This window comes from Anolis carolinensis, chromosome 5 (assembly GCF_035594765.1).
Source record: "Anolis carolinensis isolate JA03-04 chromosome 5, rAnoCar3.1.pri, whole genome shotgun sequence".
Taxonomy (NCBI): domain Eukaryota; kingdom Metazoa; phylum Chordata; class Lepidosauria; order Squamata; family Dactyloidae; genus Anolis; species Anolis carolinensis.
The window spans coordinates 90,883,964-90,909,032 of record NC_085845.1 but is presented as its reverse complement, the minus strand read 5'-3'; the positions used below and the strand labels follow the sequence as shown (position 1 = coordinate 90,909,032).

Here is a 25,069-nt window from a genome sequence, read left to right as displayed (position 1 = left end):
ATAAAGGAGAATGCTAAAGTGAACCCAGAAGTTAGGTATCTTCGAGTGAGTCTACTCTTTAACTCTATCGTCCGAAGGCATCAGAGAGACCTCCGAATCCCTCTACGAACAAGGCACGTGAAAAGCGCGTGCGCACAAGTTCGATCCGCCTTGGCCACAGAGAGAGGACTTTAAACGGAGAACCAGCTGCCACTGAGGTGCCATCAGCTTCCAGCGCGTGAGGATTCTGAGGCGGCGTTGCTCTCCGCGCGCGCTCCTTGCAGCCAATCAGCGGGAAGAACCCCAAAGCGCTGTGATTCTTCCTCGCTGGAAGGTTTGAGGTAAGCGCGAGAGGAGTTCTAAAGCAGGCGCCCGTGGTTGTAAGAACACGTGACCGCTTCGCCCAAGGGAATTCTGAGGCACCCAGGGTTCCGCAGCGCGTAGCCATAGCAACAACCCCGTGCCGCTTCAGCTGCTATCGAAGTGCTATAAGGAGTGTAGTGTGGACGTCTGGGTGTTTGCGTTTTTGTTTGTTTTCACCGTTACAGAAAACTATGGGAAGGAAAAGAAAGGGGGCAAGGAGCACATTGAATTTAAGCCACACAGATGTTGGGTCTGCTAGCAGGTTGGGGTTGAGTCTAGGGGCCCTTCCACACAGCCATATAACTCAGAATATCAAGGCAAATAATGCACAATACCTGCTTTGAACTGGGTTAGTCCACACTGCCATATAATGCAGTTCAATATGGATTTTATACAGCTGTATGGAAAGGGCCTAGGCTGGGGAAAATTAGAAAGCCAAATCTTTCCTCGTGCAAAAAGTAGCTTAGTTTATTTTACATGACATAAATACATAAATAAATCTTGTACTAGACTACATGCAGAGGAATATGCTGAACTGAGGAAGCCACAGCCCTGAGCCTATGATATAACGTGATTTGGAGGCCTCTATAAGTCATTCTAAGTCAAAAGGATAACTGCCTTTCATTGGAAGATATCAAGATCTTAAACACTGAATAGGGAAACATCAAGATTTTATTCATTTTTAAAAAATTGTGTCAGAAGCGATTTGAGAACATACTGCAAGTTGCTTCTGGTGTGAGAAAGTTGGCCGTCTACAGAGTTGTTGCCCAGGGGACACCTGGGAGGCTTCTCTCATGTCCCCACAAGCTAGAGCCGGTTCGACTCTCGCAGATTCGAACCGGCAACCTTCAGGTTAGCAGTCCAGCCACAAAGGTTTAACCCATTTCGCCACCGTGGCTCTCCAACATAAAGATGGAGAGGCAGTATGTGGTGCAGTAGTGCGAGAGTTGAACGTTGGCTCTGGAGACCAGGATTCAGGTATCTGCTTGGCCATGAAAACCTACTGGGGCTCATCCTCAGAAGAGAACAAAAGCCACATTTCTGCAAAGGAAGACTGGCAAGAGTGGGTTGCCCTAACTTGAAAACATTGTAGCAAGTTTCACCCCAATAGCTGTAAAAATGAGGGAGAAAGATGCCCCTGAAGTTTCCCCATTTGTGCAATTTCTATAATGAAAAAGTAACGAAATTTCATTACTCTCGTTATAGTAACAACATTTTTACTAATGATACTTTAGAAACACTTTAGAAATGAAACTTTAGAAATTAATGTTTTAATAACTTTTGGAACATTTTATTGATTACGCAGCCCTAGTTAGAACATTCAGTATCGAAGGAGACAATAATATTTAGAAGGAATGAAAGAGATACAATAGAATCTCAATTATCCAACATAAACGGGCCAGCAGAAGGTTGGATAAGCGAAAATGTTGGATAATAAGGAGGGATTAAGGAAAAGTCTATTAAATGTTAAATTATGTTATGATTTTACAAATTAAGCACCAAAAACATCATGTTTTACAACAAATTGACAGAAAAAGCAATCCAAAAGACAGTAATGTTATATAGTAATTTTTGTATTTATGAAAAAACATCACAATACACAAAACACCACAATACATTGAAAACATTGACTAAAAAAAATTGGCTACTAACAAATTGACTACAAATAAAGATAGAATTGCATAAAATGAACTTACAGTAGTAACGTTGTCGGAAATTAAATCCATAAAAAGTTCAATCCTCGCTGCCTAGTAAAACAGCTGTGGATCTTGCGGGAGGCAAACTGCATTGGATAATCCAGAATGTTGGATAAGCAAATGTTGGATAAGTGAGACTCTACTGTATTGATGAAAGACATTTTAAATATAAGTGTGGTTTAATTTTAAATAATGTATGTAATTCAATCTGCATAGATCTGCATTTAAACATTTTTAATAACAGTTTTGAATTCTTCTGTTAAGCCTGATTAAAGTAGAACCATTGAATCAGTGAGATTTAGCTATGTGTTGACTTTCTAGTTGGCTATTGATTGAATTGTGTGTAATAACGAACAAAATTTCACCCAAATTGTCTTAGCAGGTTGTACAATTTCTTTGAGTGGAAAGAAGTCTGCAATCCTTCCATCTATCTCTCCCTCCTAGTTTTTACAACAATAAATACCCCTTTTTAAAGCAGTTGTTTTTCCACAGTACTAACCAATTTATTGTGGTCCAAATTTTTAATCTTTATGGGACATGGATTGCCCTTTGATCTAAATTGGATTGTGTCCCAAACATTCCAATGAGATGAAGGTAGAATGTTGTCTGAAGATAACACTTTGCCAAAAAATGTAATTGGTGAGTGAATATCCAGTCAACACATGAATTATACATCTCATTTGGGGGGTACCTTTTATGTTAACATTTGCCACAGGGATGATTTTAAAATTAAGAATGAAAAAGATGAATGGCCTGACTTTAGCCTCAAAGCAAATATTGACTCTGGATTGTAGAAAAGTGGACTTTGGGCTCGAGGTGAAAGACTGACATCCCTGAACATGGAAGGAGAAGCATCAACTGGAGCTTCAAAGCCCACCCAAGAATCCATAATTAAAGAAGAGGTATGTATTTTTGGGAGGAGGGGAAAGGGGATGTTATTTCAAAACAGTTTATTCTATCCAAATGGTAGCCGGCATAGTAGCATATCACTTAGTAAGTCTCTGCAAATGGCATATTCCCATTGGCACAAATGTAGAAAGGCCAGCTTTGTATGACTTTGCAAGATCATTTCTCTTCACCTTGCATTATTGTTGTGTGCCTTGAGGTTGTTTCCAATTTATGGTGACCCTATCTTTTTTTTATTTTTGGCCTTAGTGTGTGACTCCCTTATTTCATCCAGTGGGTTTCTATGGCTGAGCGGGGATTCTGTTCTAGTTTTTGTATAATTTTTGTTGGTCAAGGTGGGAGATTGGATAAAAGCAGTTCTTCTGTTCAATGTATTAAGTGTGTGATAGTCATTCGATATTTTGGGAAAATTAAGCATAAGGATTGACGAAGTCCTGGCAGAAGCATTTTAGGATCTACCGGTATGTGTGCTATGGTATTACTAAAATTTGGATCAAGACAGCAATCGCAAACAGAGTTAGGAATATGTCTTTTGGAACACAGTGAGTAATCAATGCACAGGATGCCTTTTACATCACTCTAAAACTAATGGAATTCGGGTATTCCAGATCATGTCAGAGTAAATATGTAAACTATCATAGCTTCCATCTCCTCTAGCTTTTCTGGTATTTTGTGTGTGCACAGAATTGGAGAGTTTCTTCTACATATGAATAAAAAGGAAAAGACAGAGGGGAGGGTTCTTGCAGCATCTTTTAAGACATTTATGTTTTGAAATTCATGAATATTAATCAATTTCCTCAAATGCACTGATAGAGACATGAAAAAGTTCAAGGATTCCAAATCATGTAATGTGTCTTCACAGGTAGAAGTTCTCAAAAAATTTGAGAAGATTTGGTTAAGCCTAAAGAATGCATTGGGTAGGAATCACGTGGGCCTCCAAGTGTTACTGAATTGCAACTTGCAACATTCTTCACCACTTGGAATCTGTCAATACCTGGAAGGCCAAATGATCCTTATAGGAAGCCCTAAGCTCTCCAGATGGTTTGGCCTTTAACACGCTGTGACTTTTAATATGGTCATGCTGGGTGAGAATGGTAGAAGCCGTAGGTCAAAACATCTTGAAGATCAAAACATCTGAAAACATCCTCCACCTTTTTGTTAAATCACACTGTCTTTTAATACTACTTAGAAAAGAGATTTATTTTGCCAGGTATGCTAGACAAGATGGAGCTGCATCAGCAGGCAGTTTTTATTAATTTACTTCATTTTTACCCTGCCTATTTCTTCCCATAGGGGACTGGGGTGGTGCAGCGGGTTAAACTGATGCACTGCTGAACTTGCTGACCAAACGGTTGGCGGATCGAATTCAGGGAGCGCGGTGAGCTCCCGCTGTTAGCCCCGGCTTCTGCCAACCTAGCAGTTCAAAAGCATGCAAATGTGAGTAGATCAATAGGTACCACTCTGGCAGAAAGGTAACGGCGCTCCATGCAATCATGCCGGCCACATGACCTAGGAGGTGTCTACAGACGATGCCGGCTCTTTGTCTTAGAAAATGAGATGAACACCAACCTCCAGAGCCAGACTAGACTTAATGTCAGGGAAAAACCTTTACCATTTTTAGGGGACTGTAGGCGGCTTACAACTCCATCAAGATTCAATTCCACTTAAACCATAGTAATAAAACACATCCCATCAACTAAAACCAATTAAAACATAAAGTGCATAGTTTTCCAGTATTATTCAGAGGAGCTAGTTCACCATTTATAATGTTGTTTAAACATGCATTCCACTTCCTCTCAATGAGTGTCCTTGGCCACTTGGATGCATACTGCACCTCCTACCTTTTCTGGTATGTCTGATGGCCCACATTATGTCTAGTTTACCAGTCAGTTTCCTCAAATGAACCAGTTGTCCTTTGACTGTTCTGAGAAATCTTCTGTAACTAGTTGGGGTAATGATTTGCTATTGGTGTCACAACACTACGTGGGGGTCACAATCTAGTTCTAGTTCTTTATACCGGCCATGTGACATTCCAAATATGTAGTTGCTCAATCTTCACTGGTATACTCTGATGTGGCAAACACTTATTTTTAAAAAAAGATCATCCACAAATACCTGGCTATGTTTAAGTTGGAAAATTTATATGTATTGTACAGTAGAGTCTCACTTATCCAGGATAAACGGGCCGGCAGAATATTGGATAAGCGAAAATCTTGGATAATAAGGAAGGATTAAGAAAAAAGCCTATTAAACATAAAATTACATTATGATTTTACAAATTAAGCACTAAAACATCATGTTTTACAAAAAAAATTGACAGAAAAAGCAGTTCAATACACAGTAATGTTATGTAGTAATGACTATTTACGAATTTAGCACCAAAACATTGCAACTTTACTACTAAAACAATGACTACTAAAAGGCAGACTGCCTTGGATAATACAGAACCTTGGATAAATGAAGCTTGGATAAGCTGAGACTCTACTGTATGTGGATATGGCAGAATTGGGGTTTGATTGAGATGTTCTTCCTTAGTGGTTAAAAATAGCTAGCTGGAAAGTATTGCATTGTTTGCAACAAACACTTACAAATGTATGTCTATTTGAATAAATAAAAAGGAAAAAAAGTTATTCTAAAACAATTTCAAACACATCCTAATTTCTCAGAGTCTTGATTCTGCTTTGGGTCTGCCCATCACCCAGTGCCGTAGCCAGAAAAAAAATTGGGGGTGCTTAGAAACTTTTTTTAGCGAATCATGAAGAGTAGGTCCATAATGCAAAATAATTTAGAAATCAGGCTCCATCGATAACCTTCAGTGGACACTCATGGGCATTTGGTTAATCAGTTAAAATTCATGAATAAATCAGTTTTTTTTTAACCTGAAATTTTTTGGGGAGCGGGGTTGAACCCCTAACGCCCTCCCCCTTGGCTACAGCCCTGCCATCACCTGCTTGCCTGAAGAAAAAGTTTAACAATATAAAGATTGTAATTCAAAAATATTTCAATAAATAAAACAGGTCTTGCTCTTTTTTCACTGCAATACTAATATGCCTCTCATTTTCACTTCTTACATACTGATGTGCCCAAAGCCACTTTACAATCCTGTGGATACCTACTTGGAAGCAGGCCCTACTGTGATCAGTCGGAGTTGCTCCCAAGCAAGAGTGCATGGGGTTAGGGCCTTAAAATCCCACTTACTTGCTTTTCCTCTCACACTAATTTCTGCTATTGCTACTTGCTGTGTTTTTGTTTTTCTCTCTCTCTCTCTTTGTAGCCGGGAATTCTCTTCCTAAAGTCACAAATGATGGCTCTGGCTATGTGATCGTCTTCTATTATCTGGCCAGGTTTGCACTGTCAATCATAATGCATGTGTGTGACATTTCCTGGGGTCTCATTCAAGATTCTGCTCTGTAGGGGTCATTGAGAAGCCACAGTAAGTAGGCATATAGCATCCCAGTCTGGTGGCTGGTCACATACTCTGATCCAAAGTATAACCACTGCCACCATTTACAGACCTATTCAGGAATCGTTCCTGAAATAAACTACTGTGCAAATAAGTATTGTGGAGTGAAATTTGTTGCTCTGAAATCCACCCAGATTAGGAGACATGTATTGTTTGGGGAGCAACTACACTTTTCAGTGCCTGTTTGAACTCTGAAACTCTCTGCTGTGGGAGACATGGTTCTCACCCTTTCCATTGAGTTCCTAGCAGGGAAGACCTTTTCCATTCATGTAGGCCTGTGGTATGTGGACTACTGTATTGTAAAACAGGAAATATTTTTTTTCCTGTGGATTATTAGCAATCACCGTTGAGTGTCTTTTAGTGGAAATCTGGGGTGCAAATTATAGAAATAAATAAATGAAGTTGACATAACACAAGGGTTTATTTAGGGAACACAACTTTTAGGAAAAGGATTAGTGTGTAGGATTCCCTTTTCCACCAGCTTTCCTGTCTATCAACATCAAAGGCACATATTGGTTGTTTCTTTCCCTCTGCCTCCTCCCAACTAACACTGGTTCCAACCGTGTTTCCCACTGTGTTTCTCACTTTTATTCTACTATTTCAGTCTATTTCAGTCAGTTACAAATTAAGCTCTTCTGTTCCGGCAGAAATGTAAGGAAAGCTTTGTTAAATCAGTATGAAAGTCCATCTAGTCCACTGCTCTTTGTCACATCTGCCAGCCGGCCTTGAAAACTCAGCAGTCAGGCATGAAAGAACAGACACAACGTATTTGCTTATCAAAGCTGAATCATGAAACAACTATATTAGTAATAATTAGGCATGTTACATCTTAGGAGCCTGCTGAGATTTAGGTTTATCGGTGGACAAACCATATCATTTCCTCATATTTAGTTATAACTATCCTGTTCCTGCACTTTTTTGATACATAAATATTAACATTCATATTCATGCAACACGTTTTTAAATATAAGGTGTTCTGCCAAATTTTCTGTAATAGTTTTCCCTAACTGCAGTTAGAAAGCAGATTTTTGTAACATACATAGATGAAGATCTTTCAGCGCATGTAATTTCAGTGCATGGGCAAGAGAATGGCCCCTCTGCACCCTATCCAGAAAAAGACTTAGGCATATGTAAGATGCACTTACATTATGTATAAGTCACTAACAAGATGCCAAACGTTATCTCGGAGCTAAAACTGCACTAAAAAAAATCAGAAAAGTCCACAGTCTGAAGGATGGGTATGTTCTTGTCCACATTTTATTGTGGGAAGTTTAAATTGGGTTGGTTCGTATATGAATATAGAATAAGTGAAGTTTCTTCCAATTCATTTAGGTCAAACAGATGGAGCATTTCAGTTTTGTCACCAAGGGAATTAAAATAATTTCATACTATTCCTTATTTACTTGGCACAGCTTGTTTGGAAGAAAAAAAGCCCATTTCTTATTGAGTGATTCTGTATCTAGTTCACATTGTACGAACTTCCCACACTTTCCCTCTTCACATATCTGCAAGCAAAAGTTTAGTGCTGCCCATAAAAAACGGAGCTGTAAAACAAACTCCACTAGCGATAACCTTTTAACATGTTTGTTCTAAATGTTGTAAGTTCAATGTCATACTTTTTTAAAGTTATGTTTGCTAAAATTCCTCTTTGAAGTATTTTTTTTGAACACTGCATATGTTTAAATCTACCACAACAATAACAAAAATAACAAAGACAAAAAGCAAAAATAGCCAAAGGCATATACCTATAAACTAAAACTAACACTCATACACATAAACTGCATGATGACAATAACCTTTATTAGTTAATTTTGGTTACACCTTTCCTTTAAACATTCATCTACTATCAAGGAAAACCTAAAATCAATAAGTTCCCCCATCCTCGTCTCACAAAAGCAAGACCACACAATGTTTTTTTCGCAGGTGCTTTTTATTCAGAGCTTCAACATGTCAGCTTTCTTGACAATTAGTTGTTTCATTTTGTGATGCAGAAATAGTTGATGCCTTCCCATTTGGGTAAGGGTAAAACCATTGTCCTTATGCATCCATGGATAAAATCTGCCACCATTTGATTAATTATGGTGGATCTCCAATATCTGAAACAGTATGCCTCTGCAGAGCACGTGCGGCTGGATGTTGCAACATTCACAATCTGCATAATACTTTTCATAGCCAACTCATTGCCCAGTTTATGAACAAACTGCTGGACTAGGTAGGACTTCACTTTGATCGAGCAGAGCCTTTCTAAGTTAAACTTCTTACAACTGATGGCTTCTGTTTTTCACACTGCCTACAATAATGCTAATAGTAATGTGGGTGGGGCTTTTTTGGAAGGGCAGGGATTGTGTCTGCTCATGATCAGCATTTTACAGGCATAGCTTTTTATATTTAATTGATTTTTCACTTTTAAAAAGACGATTACAGAGAGAAAATGGGTGAAGCTCAATCAGACTACTTACCTTGATCCCACTGGTAAAACAAGGTAAGCCCTCATTTCATATGCATCATTTCATGACCTATTAAATAATCTGTTTTGTGAACCAGTAGATTTCAAACTGTATTCTGGGGAACCCTGGGATAACGGCTAGATTTCCTTTTCACCACTTTTTGGCTGTCCATTTTCCCCTGCTGTACACAACCACAAGAAATTGTGGGCTGTGTTCTAGGATATGTTCTCAGTTCATGTAGGATGGTAGTGAAACGCAATAGCTTGTTACTGCCAAAAGCAACTAGCTACCAAAAGAGCTCAGTAGAAAAATGAAATATTTCCTAACTATGCAAGCAGTTATTTCTATAGGCAAAAGGCTTATGTGTTTCTGTTTAAAAATGGAGATATAATGATCAGAAAAGCATGTTTTTTCTTATCTTTTTCCTGCTTTCTAGGATGAATCTTGGAAATTCGAGAAATTGGTGTGTAAGATCTATAATGGTCAGAGAAGAGGGCTTTTGTCTTGACTAATGAAGGCAAAACTGGGAATGGAGAAGGGACTTAAGTCCTACATGTTTGTCTAAATTGAATAATATATAAAGATTGTAAGGTTTTGAATTTGCTGCTGAATTTAGGATGAAATTAGAATGTGATGTGTATTTCTTTATAATGCAGTCACTCTTGTGAGAGCTTTATACTTGGTATATAAGATACTTTGTGTTATGAAGGAGAAATTATTTCAGAAAAGTCAGGAAGTGTCTCATGAGCATCTCAGTTATGGAATGTCTGCACTTCATCTAACATTTCTCTTCTTTCCATTTCCTCAATTTTCATAGAGTATGGGAAACTGTGAAACGTACTACCAGAAGAGAGAGCATCTCTGCTGATGGTAAGCTAATTACTGGTTCATTAGCATAAAAACCAACAAACAAACCTCAGTCATCAGTAAATATTACATTTCTTAAATAAAACTCTCTTTAAAAACCTGGGACATATATTAGAAAGTTCTGCAACAGAGCAGTCTGGGATGGTCTGTGTACTTCAGTGTTTACTGTAACGTGCACATTTTCTAATTACTTAAATGATGATAGTATGTTTCCATATCATATAATAACTACAAAGGTTAATAAGACCTAGCAATACCATTTATCAGCACAGCTCTGCAGAGGACCCCTGTCTGTCAAGCTCTTCCCTTCATCAGCTAGGTAATAGTTCTAAAATTGGCCATCAGTAAGAGAGGGAAGGCAAGTAAGACCTTTCCCATCTTCTCTGTTGGAAGTCTGCTAGACTTTTTTCCTCTTCTGTTGGAACTGATTTTATTGCTGCTGGTCATTTTTAGAACTACGTATTACCTTTAAGAACTAGTGCCTGAGTTTCCTCTCCCTTCCCCATCCCTTTTTGTATTGTGCCTTCTAGACTTTAAATAAAAAAGCAAGGGTTCTTATTAACTGATTTTTAAAAATTGCTTTGAGAACCTTTGGAACTGAGTGAGGTAAAAATGTTCCATATAAATCCTTTGGCCCCCAGATATTTTATTGATGCAAACATTGACATTTGCATCTTCTCACCCCCCCCCCCCAACACACACACACACTTTCGTGATCAGGGCCTGAAAAGAAAGAGACATGGCATCGTAGCAAAGTACTCATACTTACTTGATTATGTAAAGTTAGGATGTCACAGTAGTTCTCTTAACATTGACTTCAAGGTCCCCTCTACACTGCCATAAAATCTGGATTAACTGCTTTGATAATCTGGCTTATATGGCGGTGTAGAAGGGGATTAACAGATTTTCACTTGGGATTTCTAAACTAGCACTGTTTTGTTCTGAGGGAGCATGGCATTTTGCAGGATCTTCCCCCACAGGTTCCTCAAAGATACCGTGATTAAATAGCACACATGCTTAAACTTTAATTGCTGTGGTTGTATTCTACAAAATTCAGGTGCTTTTTTGTGTGTGCAGCATTAGAACTCCCTTGCAGAGAATTCAAGATGACCCTTTGTAAACTAGAAATCCTCAAAATTCCATGGGAGTTCTGTACTTACACAGATTTTTATGGGAACAAAGAGTATGACCTGAACTCTTGGCCACACTCAAAGTTTCTGAGGTAATCCAGAAAATGGTCCTTGAAAGTAGAAAGTTGTACATGACTTCCTCTGAACAGAGAACCAGTATATTATGATAGTTAAAATACTGGATTGAGATTGTAGAGATCCAGTTCAAATTCTTCTGTATCTTTCTTGATCACTCTTTCACAAGGTTCTTATCAGGCTTTCATATTTAGGAAAGAATTGTGGAAGTATTATAGTAAATACAAATCAAGAGGAGTAAAGGTAGAAGCTTGTTTTCTCCTTCTAAGACATCTCCTTCCTCAGGATGTCTTAGAAGGTTCCCTGCTTTCAGATAAATACATCACTAGTACATACTTTTAAGTGGTATTATCAGGAGAAACCAAGCCTCCGCCTTTTCTCCTCCTGATAAGACCATTCAAAAATATGTACCAGTGACTGTATTTATCTCAAAGTGGGGAATCTTCTAAGACATAATAAGGAAGAGTGGGATCAAAATGTATTTTTTTAAAGTGGGGACAGTGACTAGTAAGTTGACATCTGTTAAAAATGTGTAACTGAGCTTTATGCATTTCGAATGCAGTCTTTCAGCTGCCTTTTTGCAAATGTCTTCTCTACATTGGCAGGTGTTGCTGTTATTCCTGTGTTGCAAAGGACTCTTCATTATGACTGTGTTGTCTTAGTGAAACAGTTTAGGCCTCCCCTGGGAGCCTATTGCCTGGAGTTCCCTGCAGGTACGTACTTCCTTTTGTTTTTGCTTGGTTCGTTTTCACATGTGCCCCTTGCTGCTGTCTGCAGTGGATTGCACGCAAAAACAGATCAAAAGTCTTGTTCTGTATTCAATGACAAGATATTATAAATATACATGGATTGCTCTAGAGCAGTGGTTCTCAATCTGGGGTCCCCTGATGCTTTTGGCCTACAACTCCCAGAAATCCCAGGCAGTTTACCAGCTGTTAGGATTTCTGGGAATTGAAGGCCAAAAACATCTGGGGACCCCAGGTTGAGAACTGCTCTAGAGAATTTCACAGAACAAGCCTAGTACAAAGGAGTATACACTGTATGCAGATCAATTAGCGAAATAACATATTGGTTTTACTGGGAGTTATTCAGTAGGACACTCCCCTAGTTATTTGGCTATTAAAAGAACAACATCCAGCCCAAGTGATCAGCTGATATGACCTGATTCAAACTATCATTCAGGGCCTCTTAAGCCATGGTTTATTAAACTAGGAATGAGCAGTGCAGCTGAGTTCTCCTTCTCTTGCTTCCTCCCATTGTGTGATGTCTTTAGTGCCAACATCCTATTCATTTTAAGTTTAAATTATGCCTGAATCAGAGAATCATTCTGTTTGTTCTCTGTTTATGTCCATGTATAACATAGTACCTTAAAATGCCCATGGTATTTTAGTACATGAGGCAGAAAAACCTATACGCACCTCGGGTGTGGCACAACTACTTCAGGAAAAAAATCAGCAAAAGTATGACTTGCCTCCTTTTTTCCTCATCCCTCATTTACTATCGTATATGCAACACAGATATTCTAAATCTTGAAATAAAAATATGGTCCCAAACATTTTGGATAAGAGGTATTCAGCTTGTAATGACAGTATAGGAGCCTGGTTCTTTATACATAGAAATGATGTTTTTTAGTAATTAGAGCACTTCGCATCGAGTTCTTATCTTTCAAATCCCATGCTGCTGACCTCACTTCCCTAAATGCTTTCGTTACAGATAACTGCCGTTCAAATACACTGTTTTGCTTTGCAGGTCTAATTGACCACAATGAAACTCCAGAAACTGCTGCTTTGCGTGAACTGGAAGAAGAAACAGGATACAAAGGAGACATCCTTGAATGCTCTCCGGGTAATTTTGGTCTTTTGTGTTCACTAGTTGCCTGGAAAATCCTTTCCTCCTTTTTATAGAGCACTTTGTAATGTTGAGCTGGTTCATATACATTACTTTCTGGTGGAAATGCCAAATGTGAAGCACATACAAGACTTGGATTGTATGTGTGCACATACATACTGTAAAATATCTCTGTTGTCTGAGTACTGATTTTCTTTCATGCATGCAGGAAGGCTTACAAATGTTGGACATACATTTTGATGTATCATCGTATCTGTACATCAGCTAATTTGACATTTGTATCACCATTTATGATATATTTTTGACCCTATGGGGCTTGCATTGATGTGTAATGGTGAATGGTGAAGTTCATTTGTTCATCACGGTATTTCCTCAACCAGGATCCCAAGGAGCATCTAAAAATGCAGGCATTTATATTCATCCACATCAGTAAACAAACTGTAGCAGATTTTTAAAATGTATTTTATTTATCACCTTCCTTTCTCCCAACATGACTAAAGGTGATTTACAACAAAGTTAAAACAAGGTCAAACTGAAATCTTGATTTTTAAAAAGTCGAAACAGCATTAAACAAGTTATTATATTAAAACAACATTTTAAAGGTATAAAATCATTTAAAATATATCAAAACAGCGTGTTTCTGCATAGAAAAGACAGATCTGGAACCAATTAATCATCCAACGTCTAATTAAATAAAAGGGTATTTTCCTACCCATGAAAGCAGATTTGGAGGTGAATATAGTCAAGCTTCCCATGGGAAGGAATACCACAACTTGGGAACAACATCGTTCACAACAATATATTGCTGCTGGGAAATTCATTTTTTCTCCCATTCACTGTGGAATTAGGGCAGGAGTCTTTCCTAACTGTCCCTGGAATCTCTTATTGGTCTCCCATTCAAGACTTTTTTTCTCCTGAAACTGGATGAGATTGTTTTATGTTGAAGTATTTAGTAACATGTTAAACTCCCAGGTAGGAAAGGTCGTATATAAATGTAACCATAAATGCTGGTATGAAGTCGTGCATTAATATATGCAGGGAGTGAAATGGGGGCGGGGGGGGGGGGGTCTTTGGTTTAAATGTGTCTTCAGGTACCAGGTTTCTTGCTTCAGGAAATAATTGAACCATGATGATGCTTTCTCCTAGCTCTGTGTCTGGATCCTGGCTTGACAAACTGCTCAGCACACATTGCAACAGTCACCATTAATGGAGATAGTACCCTCAATTTGAAGCCCAGGCAAAAACCTGGTGAGTCTGTTGCTTGAAAGAATGCTAGTAGGCTCAACATTTTATTAGGATCCAATGAATTTTTATTTTATTGGTTTTGATATGTATGTGGTTTGGTAGGGTCAACGTGTAATTCTTCTTTATGAAATTGTTGATATAGATAAAAAATGAAACCAGGATATAAAATGAGCTGGTAGTGCGCTTTCATCTACTTTTTAGATTATAAGGGAAATGTGTGTAGTGTATCATGTTTCTACAGTTGCCAAGTATATTAAAATATCCCTAGATATAGCAAATCATCGTGTGAACCATTCATTTTGATATGTCATGATGATCTTCACTAAGCTTGCTAAGCAACTGATCCGCATCCCTTATAAACTGAACTTGAATATTCGGAAGAATTCGGCTATCTCAGGTAGCATTACAGACACAAATGTTAATAAATGAAATAAAAGATTAGGGCTGGAATTGCCTAGTAGCTTCCTGCACCAAAGTTCAAAATGGAGCCTTTAAAAAAAGTCTTAAATATGGGATAAAGCAAAATTATTTCATGGATGCAACATCTCAAAGGTTGGTGTTTTCAGGAATATTGCTGAAATTATACTCCAGAATGAAATTTAATACCAGTACTGTAGTTCAAAGAGTGACATATTTAACTTCTGTTGTGTTTCTTCTATTGTTTCTTTCATACAGAGGAAGGAGGTATGTTATCTGGGTAAATTCACTATGGCTGGGATCACAGATAAGTATACTAGATCTTCAGATGGTGTGTGTCTCACTAAAAACCTGGTGTATTTATTTTTGTGTGTCACCTGAGTTTCAGGAGTTTGCATTGAAATACTGAGAGGGGAGGTGGTCTGGAAATGCTTAAAAATAAGCAGTCTTGTCCAGTTTCTTCTAGAGCAGACATGGGTAAACTTCAGCCCCCCAGGTATTTTGGACTTCAACTTCCACAATTCCTTTTTTTTTCCTTTTTTTTTTAATAATAGTTTTTATTGTGCTTTTATCTATTATTACAGTGAAAGCGAGGAAAACAGTTGTGTGTAGACAGTGGGGTGAAAGTAGAGACCAGAGACCAAAAAAGCAAAAGAAGATAACACCGGCAAAGGAAAGATAAATAAATAATAAACTGAAAAAAATAAGTGTAAAAAAAAATTAAAAAAGAGAGAAAAAATAATAAAAATAAAAAAAACAAAAAAATGTGGATGACTTCCCCTTGACCTCTTGAGGGTTTCAAAATCTTGTAGTCTGTTTTCATCTCAGGTATTAACAGTCTTGTAGTTTTGGTGTATATCACATACCAAATAAGTCTATTGTTAAATTATATCCTTCTTTCTGAATGAAGTCTCTGAAGCCCAGCCAGTCTGTTTTTTCTTTGACTTCTCTTAGTCTTTGAGTTAACATATCCATTTGTATTATATCAAACAATTTTAGAACCCAATCGTTGATGGACGGTACCTCCTTTTGCTTCCATATTCTGGCTACAACTAGTCTTGCTGCGGTTCCAATAAGAAATAGTAATTTGTCTTGATTCTTGTTTGTTTTTACATTTGATATTCCTAATAGATAAGTCTCTGGTGATAGAGGGAACTTGAGTCCTAGTATTGATTGTGATGCCTTGTGGACTTTTTTCCAGTATTCTTTGATTTTCTTACATTTCCACCATTGGTGTAAGAAGGTTCCTACTTCTTTGTTACATTTCCAGCATTTATTCGTATTGTGTTTGTTAAAATTTTCTAGTTTGACAGGGGTGAGGTACCATCTAAAAAACATCTTATACCAATTTTCTTGGATTTCTGTGGCTATGGTGTATTTTATTTTTTTATTCCAGATTTCCTCCCACTGGTTTATGTTTATGCTGTGGCCTATATCTTGGGCCCACTTTACCTGACAGTGTTTAATTTGTTCCTCCTCTGTTGACCATTCTAATAACATCTGGTATAATATCCTAATAATTTTTTTTCCTTTTTGCATTATAGTTTCCCAAGGGCCTTGATTTTGTGAAAATCCCTTTTCTGTATCCTCTTTATAGCACTGTTTTATTTGATAGTATTGAAACCATGTTATTTTTGGAAATTCTTTTTTAAGTTCATCATGTGTCTTTATATTAAAGTTTTGGTTTTTTGATTTTCTCAAAATTTGTTTGTATGTTAGCCAATTTTCTGTCGCTAATTCTCTTTTGTGTTTGGCTTCTATTGGGGATATCCAACATGGAGTTCTTGCGTACAGTCTGTCTTTATATTTTTCCCACACCCTTATCAGAGATGCTCGAATATAATGATTACCGAAATTTTTCTCTGTTTTCCTTTTGTTGTACCATAAATAATTGTGCCATCCTGAGCGCAGGTCATGGCCCTCTAATTCCAGTAGTTTTACATTCTTTAGTGTGGCCCATTCCTTGACCCAAGACAGGGTACAGGCTTCGTAATATGTTTGAAAGTCAGGTAGGCCTAGCCCTCCCCTTTTTTGTCATCTGTCAATATTTTTAGCCTAATTCTTGGTTTTTTGTTTTGCCATATAAATTTTGTGATTTCCCTATTCCATTTTTTAAAAAGGAAGTTATTTCTAATTATTGGAATTGTCTGGTAAAGAAACAGTATTTGTGGCAGGATTGACATTTTAATAATAGCTAGGGGTGACATTAACACCGAGTAATGCAAAACTGCTAAAAAACAACTATGAGCAACTTTGGCTAAAAATAAAAAGAGATTTGGAGAAATGGAAATATAAAAACTTCTCAATACTAGGACGAATAACTTCCACAATTCCTAACACTTCATAAACTGGCTGGGATTTCTGGGAATTGAAATCCAAAACACCTGGAAGGCTGAAGTTTGTCTACGCCTGTTCTAGAGCAATGGTTCCCACCGTTGCTCCTTCAGTTGTTTTGTTTTGGACTTCCAGAAATCTCAGCCAGTTTACCAGCTGTTAATAATTGTGGGGCTGAAGTCCAAAACACTTGGAGGAACAAAGATTGGGAACCACTGTTCTAGAGAGCTTCTTCCCTTCAAAGATGGTGTTCAGGAAAGGAATACAAAATATATTCTCATTTTTGGTTGGTTGGTTAAGATGGCCCAGCAGAAACTGTACTACCGAAGACAGCTAAGCAACTGAATGAAAAACTGTTGGTGACTTTCTACCACTGTGCTGTGGAAGATGTCCTAACTTACTGCATCTGTGCCTGGTTTGGTAACTGCACAGTGGCAGATGGGAAGGCTCTCCGAAGGGTCACTACTATTGCACAGAGAATCATTGGTTGAACTCCCCTCTTTGGAAGAACTTTATAGGTCCCGCAGCCTTAAGAAAGTTCAGAGCATTCTTGGGGATCCATCTCACCCAGGATGTTCTTTTTGTGAATTATTGCCATCTGGCAGATGGTACAGGCTAACAAACTGTCTGAGAGATAGCTTTTATCCTAGAGCTGTGGCTATGTTGAACTCCATGGTTACACATTGATGTGGCATTGGGGGCTGTGCAGAGGTGTTTGGGGTGTGGAAGGATGGGTGTGTTGTTTTGTGGTGTGTGCTGAGGAAGGCATTTAATTTTGTTGTGCAATAAAGCTATTCTATTCTATTCTAATCATTCTCTTAATTCCCTTTCATAAAAAATAGGAAATTGTAAACAAACCCTTTGGATTAGACCCATTTTACTGACTTCTGTTAGTTGATCTGGGATGATGATTATTTTCTCCCCCACCCGGTTCTTCTCTGCACTTTCATAATTACTGCAGAAGGAGAGAAAAACCCACAGATTGCTGGATGTTAGGAGTGGAGGATGTAATGAAGGGGAAAAATGTCATGTGCTATTGGTGTCTGCTGGTGTAATTCTGGGAGGATATATGGATTGATCAAAAGAATTTTAGTAAGGAGAGGATCTTTGTCAGCATTGTCATGGTTAACGCCTCTGCTGCTACCATGATCCTAGGCTGACCTTAGTAGTCATTGTTGACTACTACTTCCCAGTGTGAGATCACATTGAGCTTTGCATGCACCCTAGAATACCAGTAATGCAAGTTTGGGCAACTGTGTGAGGCCAGGGGTGTGTTTTTTTTTTTGTCCAGAACCCCTATGCCCACTACACCCCACAGCAAACCCAAATCCATACATTTTCTTCTGTATTCTCTCTCAAAATAACAATGGGAAGTGAGGTTAGGTCATTTCTTATTGCTACTTTCAACAGAAAATGGAGATTGGGTGCTAGCACAAATTCTGGGGTGCTTGTATTGATTTATTTATTTTGTGTCAAAAACATTGCACAAATGAGTATAAAACTGATAAAAATCGAGGGAACACAAGCGGTTAAATAATTTTAGACCAAAAACTGGCAACATTGTAGCTTTAAACAATTCTTCCTCTGTGCATGAGGCAGGGCATAGTGGACAAGCATATAGATATGGAGTTGTTTGTTTAGCTCCACAGTCGCACAAGGTGGATGACTCTTCTAGGTAGTGTCATTTTACCAGGTTGTCTTCTGATCTGCCCACTTGGTTCAGGGACTTCCAGGTTACTTGTATTGATGGAATCAGGTTATTTTCACATGAGTTGGAGGGGGCTGCTGTGTTGTTTTGGACTTGAGTGAGATTAGTAGTAGTGGGTTTTCAATAGTAACAAAAGTAGAATCTAGAGCAGGGGTCCCCAAACTTTTTAAACAGGGGGCCAGTTCACGATCCTTCGGACCGTTGGAGGGCCGGACTATAGTTGGCCACCGAGCAATAAATAAATAAATAAATAAATAAATAAATAAATAATAACAACAACAATAATAATAATAATAATAAAAAAGAGGGTTGGAAGAGACCCTTTGGGCCATTGAGTTTAATCCCCTTCTGCCTTTGTGCACCGAAAGCACAAGCAAAGCATCCCTGACAGATGGCCACCCAACCTCAATGTTAATAATACTAATAATAATTAATAATAATAATAATAATAATAATAAAGAGGGTTGGAAGAGACCCCTTGGGCCATTTAGTCCTATCCCCTTTCTTTTGTGCACCAAAAGCCATTAGTATTGCCTCTGACAGATGTCCACCCAGCCTCAATGTTAAAAATAATAATAATAATAATAATAATAATAATAATAATAATAAAGAGGGTTGGAAGAGACCCCTTGGGCCATTTAGTCCTATCCCCTTCTGCCTTTGTGCACCAAAAGCCATTAGTATTGCCTCTGACAGATGTCCACCCAGCCTCAATGTTAATAATAATCATAATAATAATAATCATCATAATAATAAAGAGGGTTGGAAGAGACCCCTTGGGCCGTTTAGTTCTATCCCCTTCTGCCTTTGTGCACCAAAAGCCATTAGTATTGCCCCTGATAGATGTCCACCCAGCCTCAATGTTAATAATAATAATAATAATAATAATAATAATAATAATAATAATAATAATAATAAAGAGGGTTGGAAGAGACCCCTTGGGCCGTTTAGTTCTATCCCCTTCTGCCTTTGTGCACCAAAAGCCATTAGTATTGCCCCTGATAGATGTCCACCCAGCCTCAATGTTAATAATAATAATAATAATAAAGAGGGTTGGAAGAGACCCCTTGGGCCGTTTAGTTCTATCCCCTTCTGCCTTTGTGCACCAAAAGCCATTAGTATTGCCCCTGATAGATGTCCACCCAGCCTCAATGTTAATAATAATATTAATAATAATAATAATAATAAAGAGGGTTGGAAGAGACCCCTTGGGCCGTTTAGTTCTATCCCCTTCTGCCTTTGTGCACCAAAAGCCATTAGTATTGCCCCTGATAGATGTCCACCCAGCCTCAATGTTAATAATCATAATAATAATAATAATAATAATAATAATAATAATAATAATAAAGAGGGTTGGAAGAGACCCCTTGGGCCGTTTAGTTCCATCCCCTTCTGCCTTTGTGCACCAAAAGCCATTAGTATTGCCCCTGATAGATGTCCACCCAGCCTCAATGTTAATAATAATAATAATAATAATAATAATAATAATAATAATAATAATAATAAAGAGGGTTGGAAGAGACCCCTTGGGCCGTTTAGTTCTATCCCCTTCTGCCTTTGTGCACCAAAAGCCATTAGTATTGCCCCTGATAGATGTCCACCCAGCCTCAATGTTAATAATAATAATAATAATAATAATAATAATAAAGAGGGTTGGAAGAGACCCCTTGGGCCGTTTAGTTCTATCCCCTTCTGCCTTTGTGCACCAAAAGCCATTACTATTGCCCCTGATAGATGTCCACCCAGCCTCAATGTTAATAATAATAATAATAATAATAATAATAATAATAATAATAAAGAGGGTTGGAAGAGACCCCTTGGGCCGTTTAGTTCTATCCCCTTCTGCCTTTGTGCACCAAAAGCCATTAGTATTGCCCCTGATAGATGTCCACCCAGCCTCAATGTTAATAATAATAATAATAATAATAATAATAATAATAATAATAATAATAATAAAGAGGGTTGGAAGAGACCCCTTGGGCCGTTTAGTTCTATCTCCTTCTGCCTTTGTGCACCAAAAGCCATTAGTATTGCCCCTGATAGATGTCCACCCAGCCTCAATGTTAATAATAATCATAATCATAATCATAATCATAATAATAAAGAGGGTTGGAAGAGACCCCTTGGGCCGTTTAGTTCTATCTCCTTCTGCCTTTGTGCACCAAAAGCCATTAGTATTGCCCCTGATAGATGTCCACCCAGCCTCAATGTTAATAATAATAATAATCATAATAATAAGGGTTGTAAGAGAAAAAGAGACCCCTTGTGTCATTTAGCCCAACCCCCTTCTGCCCTTGTGCCATGGGGGCCGGATAAATGGCTTCGATGGGCCGCATCCGGCCCCCGGGCCTTAGTTTGGGGACCGCTGATCTAGAGGCTTCAATTTTTGCCCACCTCTGCTTTAAGACTTTGTGCAACCGTAAAGTTTGTTGTCTTCCGTCTGAAATGGGGATAGAAACAGAGGGCTGTTTGTTTTACAACCAGCTGCCCATTTCTCAGCACCTCATTTGAGAGATCTGTGGTTCAGTAGAAAGATGGAGGAATTTCCTTGACTTTACACTGGCATTGGAGAGGCTTGGAATGCTGCTAATCCCCTTTCCAAGGCAGCATGAGATTCCCCATTTTGTCCCATAGCAGGGAAGGGAGACTGACTTTGCCACAACCTGCAGCCAGGAACAAGTGCTTTTGGACCTTTCTTTTCATAAGACTTCACACAGTACAGGTTATGCATACCTTATCCAGAATTCCAAAATACATTTAGTGGCTGAAATAGTGGCATCATTTCTTTTAGATGGTTCAGTTTACTCAAGCATTGTTTCATGGACAAAACTATTTTAAAATATTGTGTACAATTGTCTTTGAGCTATGAAGCAGAAATGAACTTCATGTTTGGATTTGGGTTCCATCTCTACATATATCGCATTATGTATATATATGTAAATATAAATACTCCAAAATCAGGGGGGGATTCAAAGTGATTTTTGTTCTTTTGGATAAGAAATACTTAACTTGTACTATAAAGAGTGCCATGTAACAGTTTTCAGGCTTCCTTCTGGAATAAGGTTTTTAAAAATGCTTGAGCAATCACAGGAATAACTTTGGATTTAGTTTCACTTTTCCAGCATGATGATATAGAATGAGTTCTAAAAATATCTCCTCTGCAAATTGATGATAGTTTCCATGAACAGAAGGTGTCACTTGCACATTTGCCCCACATGTCTTCCAAATAAGATGTTAGACATAGAAAGATGCTTCTATGGTTCTGGAGTAGTTTTCACAATAGCCCAATTGAATTCACAATAGAAGACTCTTTGCTGGCATTGAGATCCCTCCAGACTATTTTAACTAGCAACAGAAATAACATCTGGGATGTAGTGTAGGCCTTGACCCCGACATCATCAATTTTCTTCTACTGTTATAATTTTTAGCATTTTTGCTTGATGAAAAAGCCAGTGGAACTTTGAAAGTCTGCATGGTGTATTTTATGCTTTTTAGCTGGTACAATAAAAGTATTGCTTTTTGTAGATTTTGCATGCAAGAGGCACAGTCATGTCGGCCTATTGTAAACATGTGACATCGAGTAGTCAATTTTTCTTCTGAGTTTCAAAATCTTTGATGCTTTTTTAAAAAAATCTACTTTAAAACTGAAGAATATTTTTGGAACATTGGACAAATGATTGAATGTCTCTTGACCTTTCCTTTTTCCCCTCTCAGAATTTGTAGAAGTTGTCACACTACCAAAGAATGATTTATTGCAAAGAATTGAAGGTAAGCACAATCTCTGGTGAAAAACTTCCCATAACTTTTTGCTTTGTTTTCTCCATTGTAACAAGAGCATAATATGCTTGCTTAGGTTAAAAATAGGCTGGAATTTTATAAACTAGTTTAATGCATTTAGCATTTTGGTATAAAGAGGAGGGTGAGTGGCAGCAATATATGCCTTCAAGTTTGCCTGTCAACTTGCCCCATGAATTTCATCGGACTTTATAAGGAACGGAACAGAAAAGGGTTGGGAATCCTCACAAAGCGGTTTGAGGCCAAGTTCCATGGTTGATGTAATCACTCACCTAGACACAAATCAGTTCCAGACCTGTCAATATAGTCACCAGTGCAGCTAAACTGGTTCCAAGTTGCATTAGTGTCAGTGTAGACGTGGCCCTAATTTGCCATTATGTTCCCTTGAATATAGCCTACACCACACCGTTGGAAGTCTTCCTTCTAAATATTAACAAGGCTTGAGCCAGCCCAGCTTCTGAGATGGTTCAGGAACCGATACTTTCAGGATACACTAACCCAGGGGTCCTCAAACTTTTGAAGTGGAGGGCCGATTCATGGTCCCTCAGATTGCTGAGGGGCCGAATTATCATTTGAAAAAGAAAAAAAAAACGAACAAATTCCTATGCTCACAGCACATGTCTTATTTATAGTGCAAAAAACCCCCCCAACATTTATTTATTTACAGTATTTACTACATTTATACCCCACCCTCTCTCATCCCGAAGGAGACTCAGAGCAGCTTACAAGTTGTATGTACATACAATATATTATATTATTAGCATAGCACAATATTAGCATTATATATTACTATATTGTACTATACTATTATACTGTAATATTATTAGTAACATTACATTTAATATATAATATATAATTAATATTATTATATTATACAATATTATTATATTATATTATTATTAGCCGCCCTGAGTCCCCTATTGAGTGAGAAGGGTGGGGTAGAAATACTGTAATAAATAAATAAATATTATATTGTTTTACATTATAATATTATTATCAATATTATATGTATATGCAGTATATTATATTATTACCATATCGTTCATTTACAATATTTCATTTACAATATTAGTAAATGAAAGAACAATACAATATTTAAAAATAAAAATAGTTTTAACCAACATACTGTAAACTTATCAGGATTTCAGTGGGAAGTGTGAGCCTGCTTCTGACCAATGAGATAATCAAGTAGGATTGTTGTTGTTGTGCCTTCAAGTCATTTCAGACTTTGGGCGAGCCTAAGTCTAAAACTGAGGGTGGGGGCCAGGTAAATGGCCTTGGAGGGCCGCATCCGGCCCCCGGGCCTTAGTTTGGGGACCCCTGCACTAACCCATAATTACAGAAGCTTTTTTTCAAGGGTCACTTGGGAGATTTGTAGTTGTCTGTCTGTCTATTTGATATAAAATAAAATAAGCATGGTACCTCTCAAAATGTGAGTAATAACACTCCTTATAAATTTTGAAATTAATTATTGTGGGGTAGTCATTTTATTTCCAGACTTTGAAATTGGCTTCTTAAAATTAGATAACTTCCAGAACTCAAGAATTCTAGGAATTCTTGTCCAAAGAACTCACTGAACTTTCAAATGTACCAACAAATTAATTTCTCAGGCTCCTTCTACACCTATCAAACCAGATAATTCATATTACAGTAGAGTCCCGTTTATCCAACATAAACGGGCCGGCAGAACATTGAATAAACGAAAATGTTGGATAATAAGGAGGGATTAAGGAAATGCCTATTAAACATCAAATTACATTATGATTTTGCAAATTAAGCACCAAAACATGTTTTACAACAAATCAATAGAAAAAGTTCAATCCACGGTAATGTTATCTAGTAATTACTGTATTTACAAATTTATCACCAAAACATCACAATATATTGAAAACATTCACTACAAAAACACTGACTACTAAAAGGCAGACTGCGTTTGATAATACCAAAGGTTGGATAAGCGAGACTCTACTGTATCTACTTTCAACTGGATAATATGAGCCTACACAGCCATATAATCCAGTTCAAAGCATTTAATCTGGATTTTATATGGCAGTGTAGAAGGGGCGAATATAGGTATATAGGTGGATCTATTCATACTAAATTGGCATTCCCAGCAGTGTTACCTATGATTGATTTTTTCTTCTCTAGAATTGGTGGCAGAGCAGAACCTTATTGTGGATGCAAAGTTATATGCTTATGCCTTGGCATTGCGACATGCAACAGATAAGCCCTTCCAAGTGCCATTTATGAAATTCTAAGACTGCGCCGTACTTAGTTCTTTCGGAAGTTTTCCCTGTAAGAAATTACAACTTCAGCGATTAACTCTCATCAAGTATATTTTTGAATAAAATACAGTAAACTTTAAAAAGCAAACTGTTCTTAGCAGTCATGCCTGGAATAATGTAATTGATCTGTATATTATATAACAGATAAAATGTCTCTTTAATTCTGTACTGATTAACTGGACTTCCCTGAAGCAAAAATAAATGTCTTTCAACCAACTGTCAGTGTACAACTCGCCCTCTGACTTTGAAATTCAAAACTTAGACTTAAGCTCAGTGTGAACGGGAAGGACAGAATGGCCTGACCACACATTTGTCACCTTTGCCTGAAGCTTTGAAATGAAGAAAAGGAAAACCTAAATGCTTTTCTGAAATAGCTGCATGTTATGTAATCAGTTTCAAATTGCAAAGTAGTTCCATGTAAGGATTCCCACATAGAACTACTCTGAAATTAGATGGTTACAGGCAATCTGCTGCATACAAGGTTGTGAAATCAACTATCTTTCCAACAAA

At 37.7% G+C, this 25,069-nt stretch overlaps 1 protein-coding gene across 1 annotated transcript; it reads left to right on the top strand.

Moving 5' to 3' along the window:
* Positions 1-137: 137 nt before the first annotated feature.
* nudt5 (nudix hydrolase 5) lies at positions 138-24,776 on the top strand. Its single transcript, XM_003226134.4, has 10 exons — positions 138-320; positions 2,834-2,941; positions 8,823-8,890; positions 9,673-9,725; positions 11,533-11,640; positions 12,677-12,772; positions 13,922-14,023; positions 14,696-14,704; positions 22,194-22,247; positions 24,423-24,776. Exons 2-10 carry the CDS (start codon positions 2,879-2,881, stop codon positions 24,530-24,532), a joined length of 663 nt encoding a protein of 220 aa, XP_003226182.1. The 5' UTR covers positions 138-320; positions 2,834-2,878; the 3' UTR covers positions 24,533-24,776.
* Positions 24,777-25,069: the final 293 nt, after the last annotated feature.

Coding starts and splice junctions, on each gene's coding strand:
- nudt5 (XM_003226134.4), top strand. CDS start 2,879: ATGGAAGGAGAAGCATCAACTGGAGCTTCAAAGCCCACCCAAGAATCC. Junction 12,773..13,921: donor CATCCTTGAATGCTCTCCGG/GTAATTTTGGTC, acceptor GCTTTCTCCTAG/CTCTGTGTCTGGATCCTGGC. Junction 22,248..24,422: donor TTTATTGCAAAGAATTGAAG/GTAAGCACAATC, acceptor TTTCTTCTCTAG/AATTGGTGGCAGAGCAGAAC.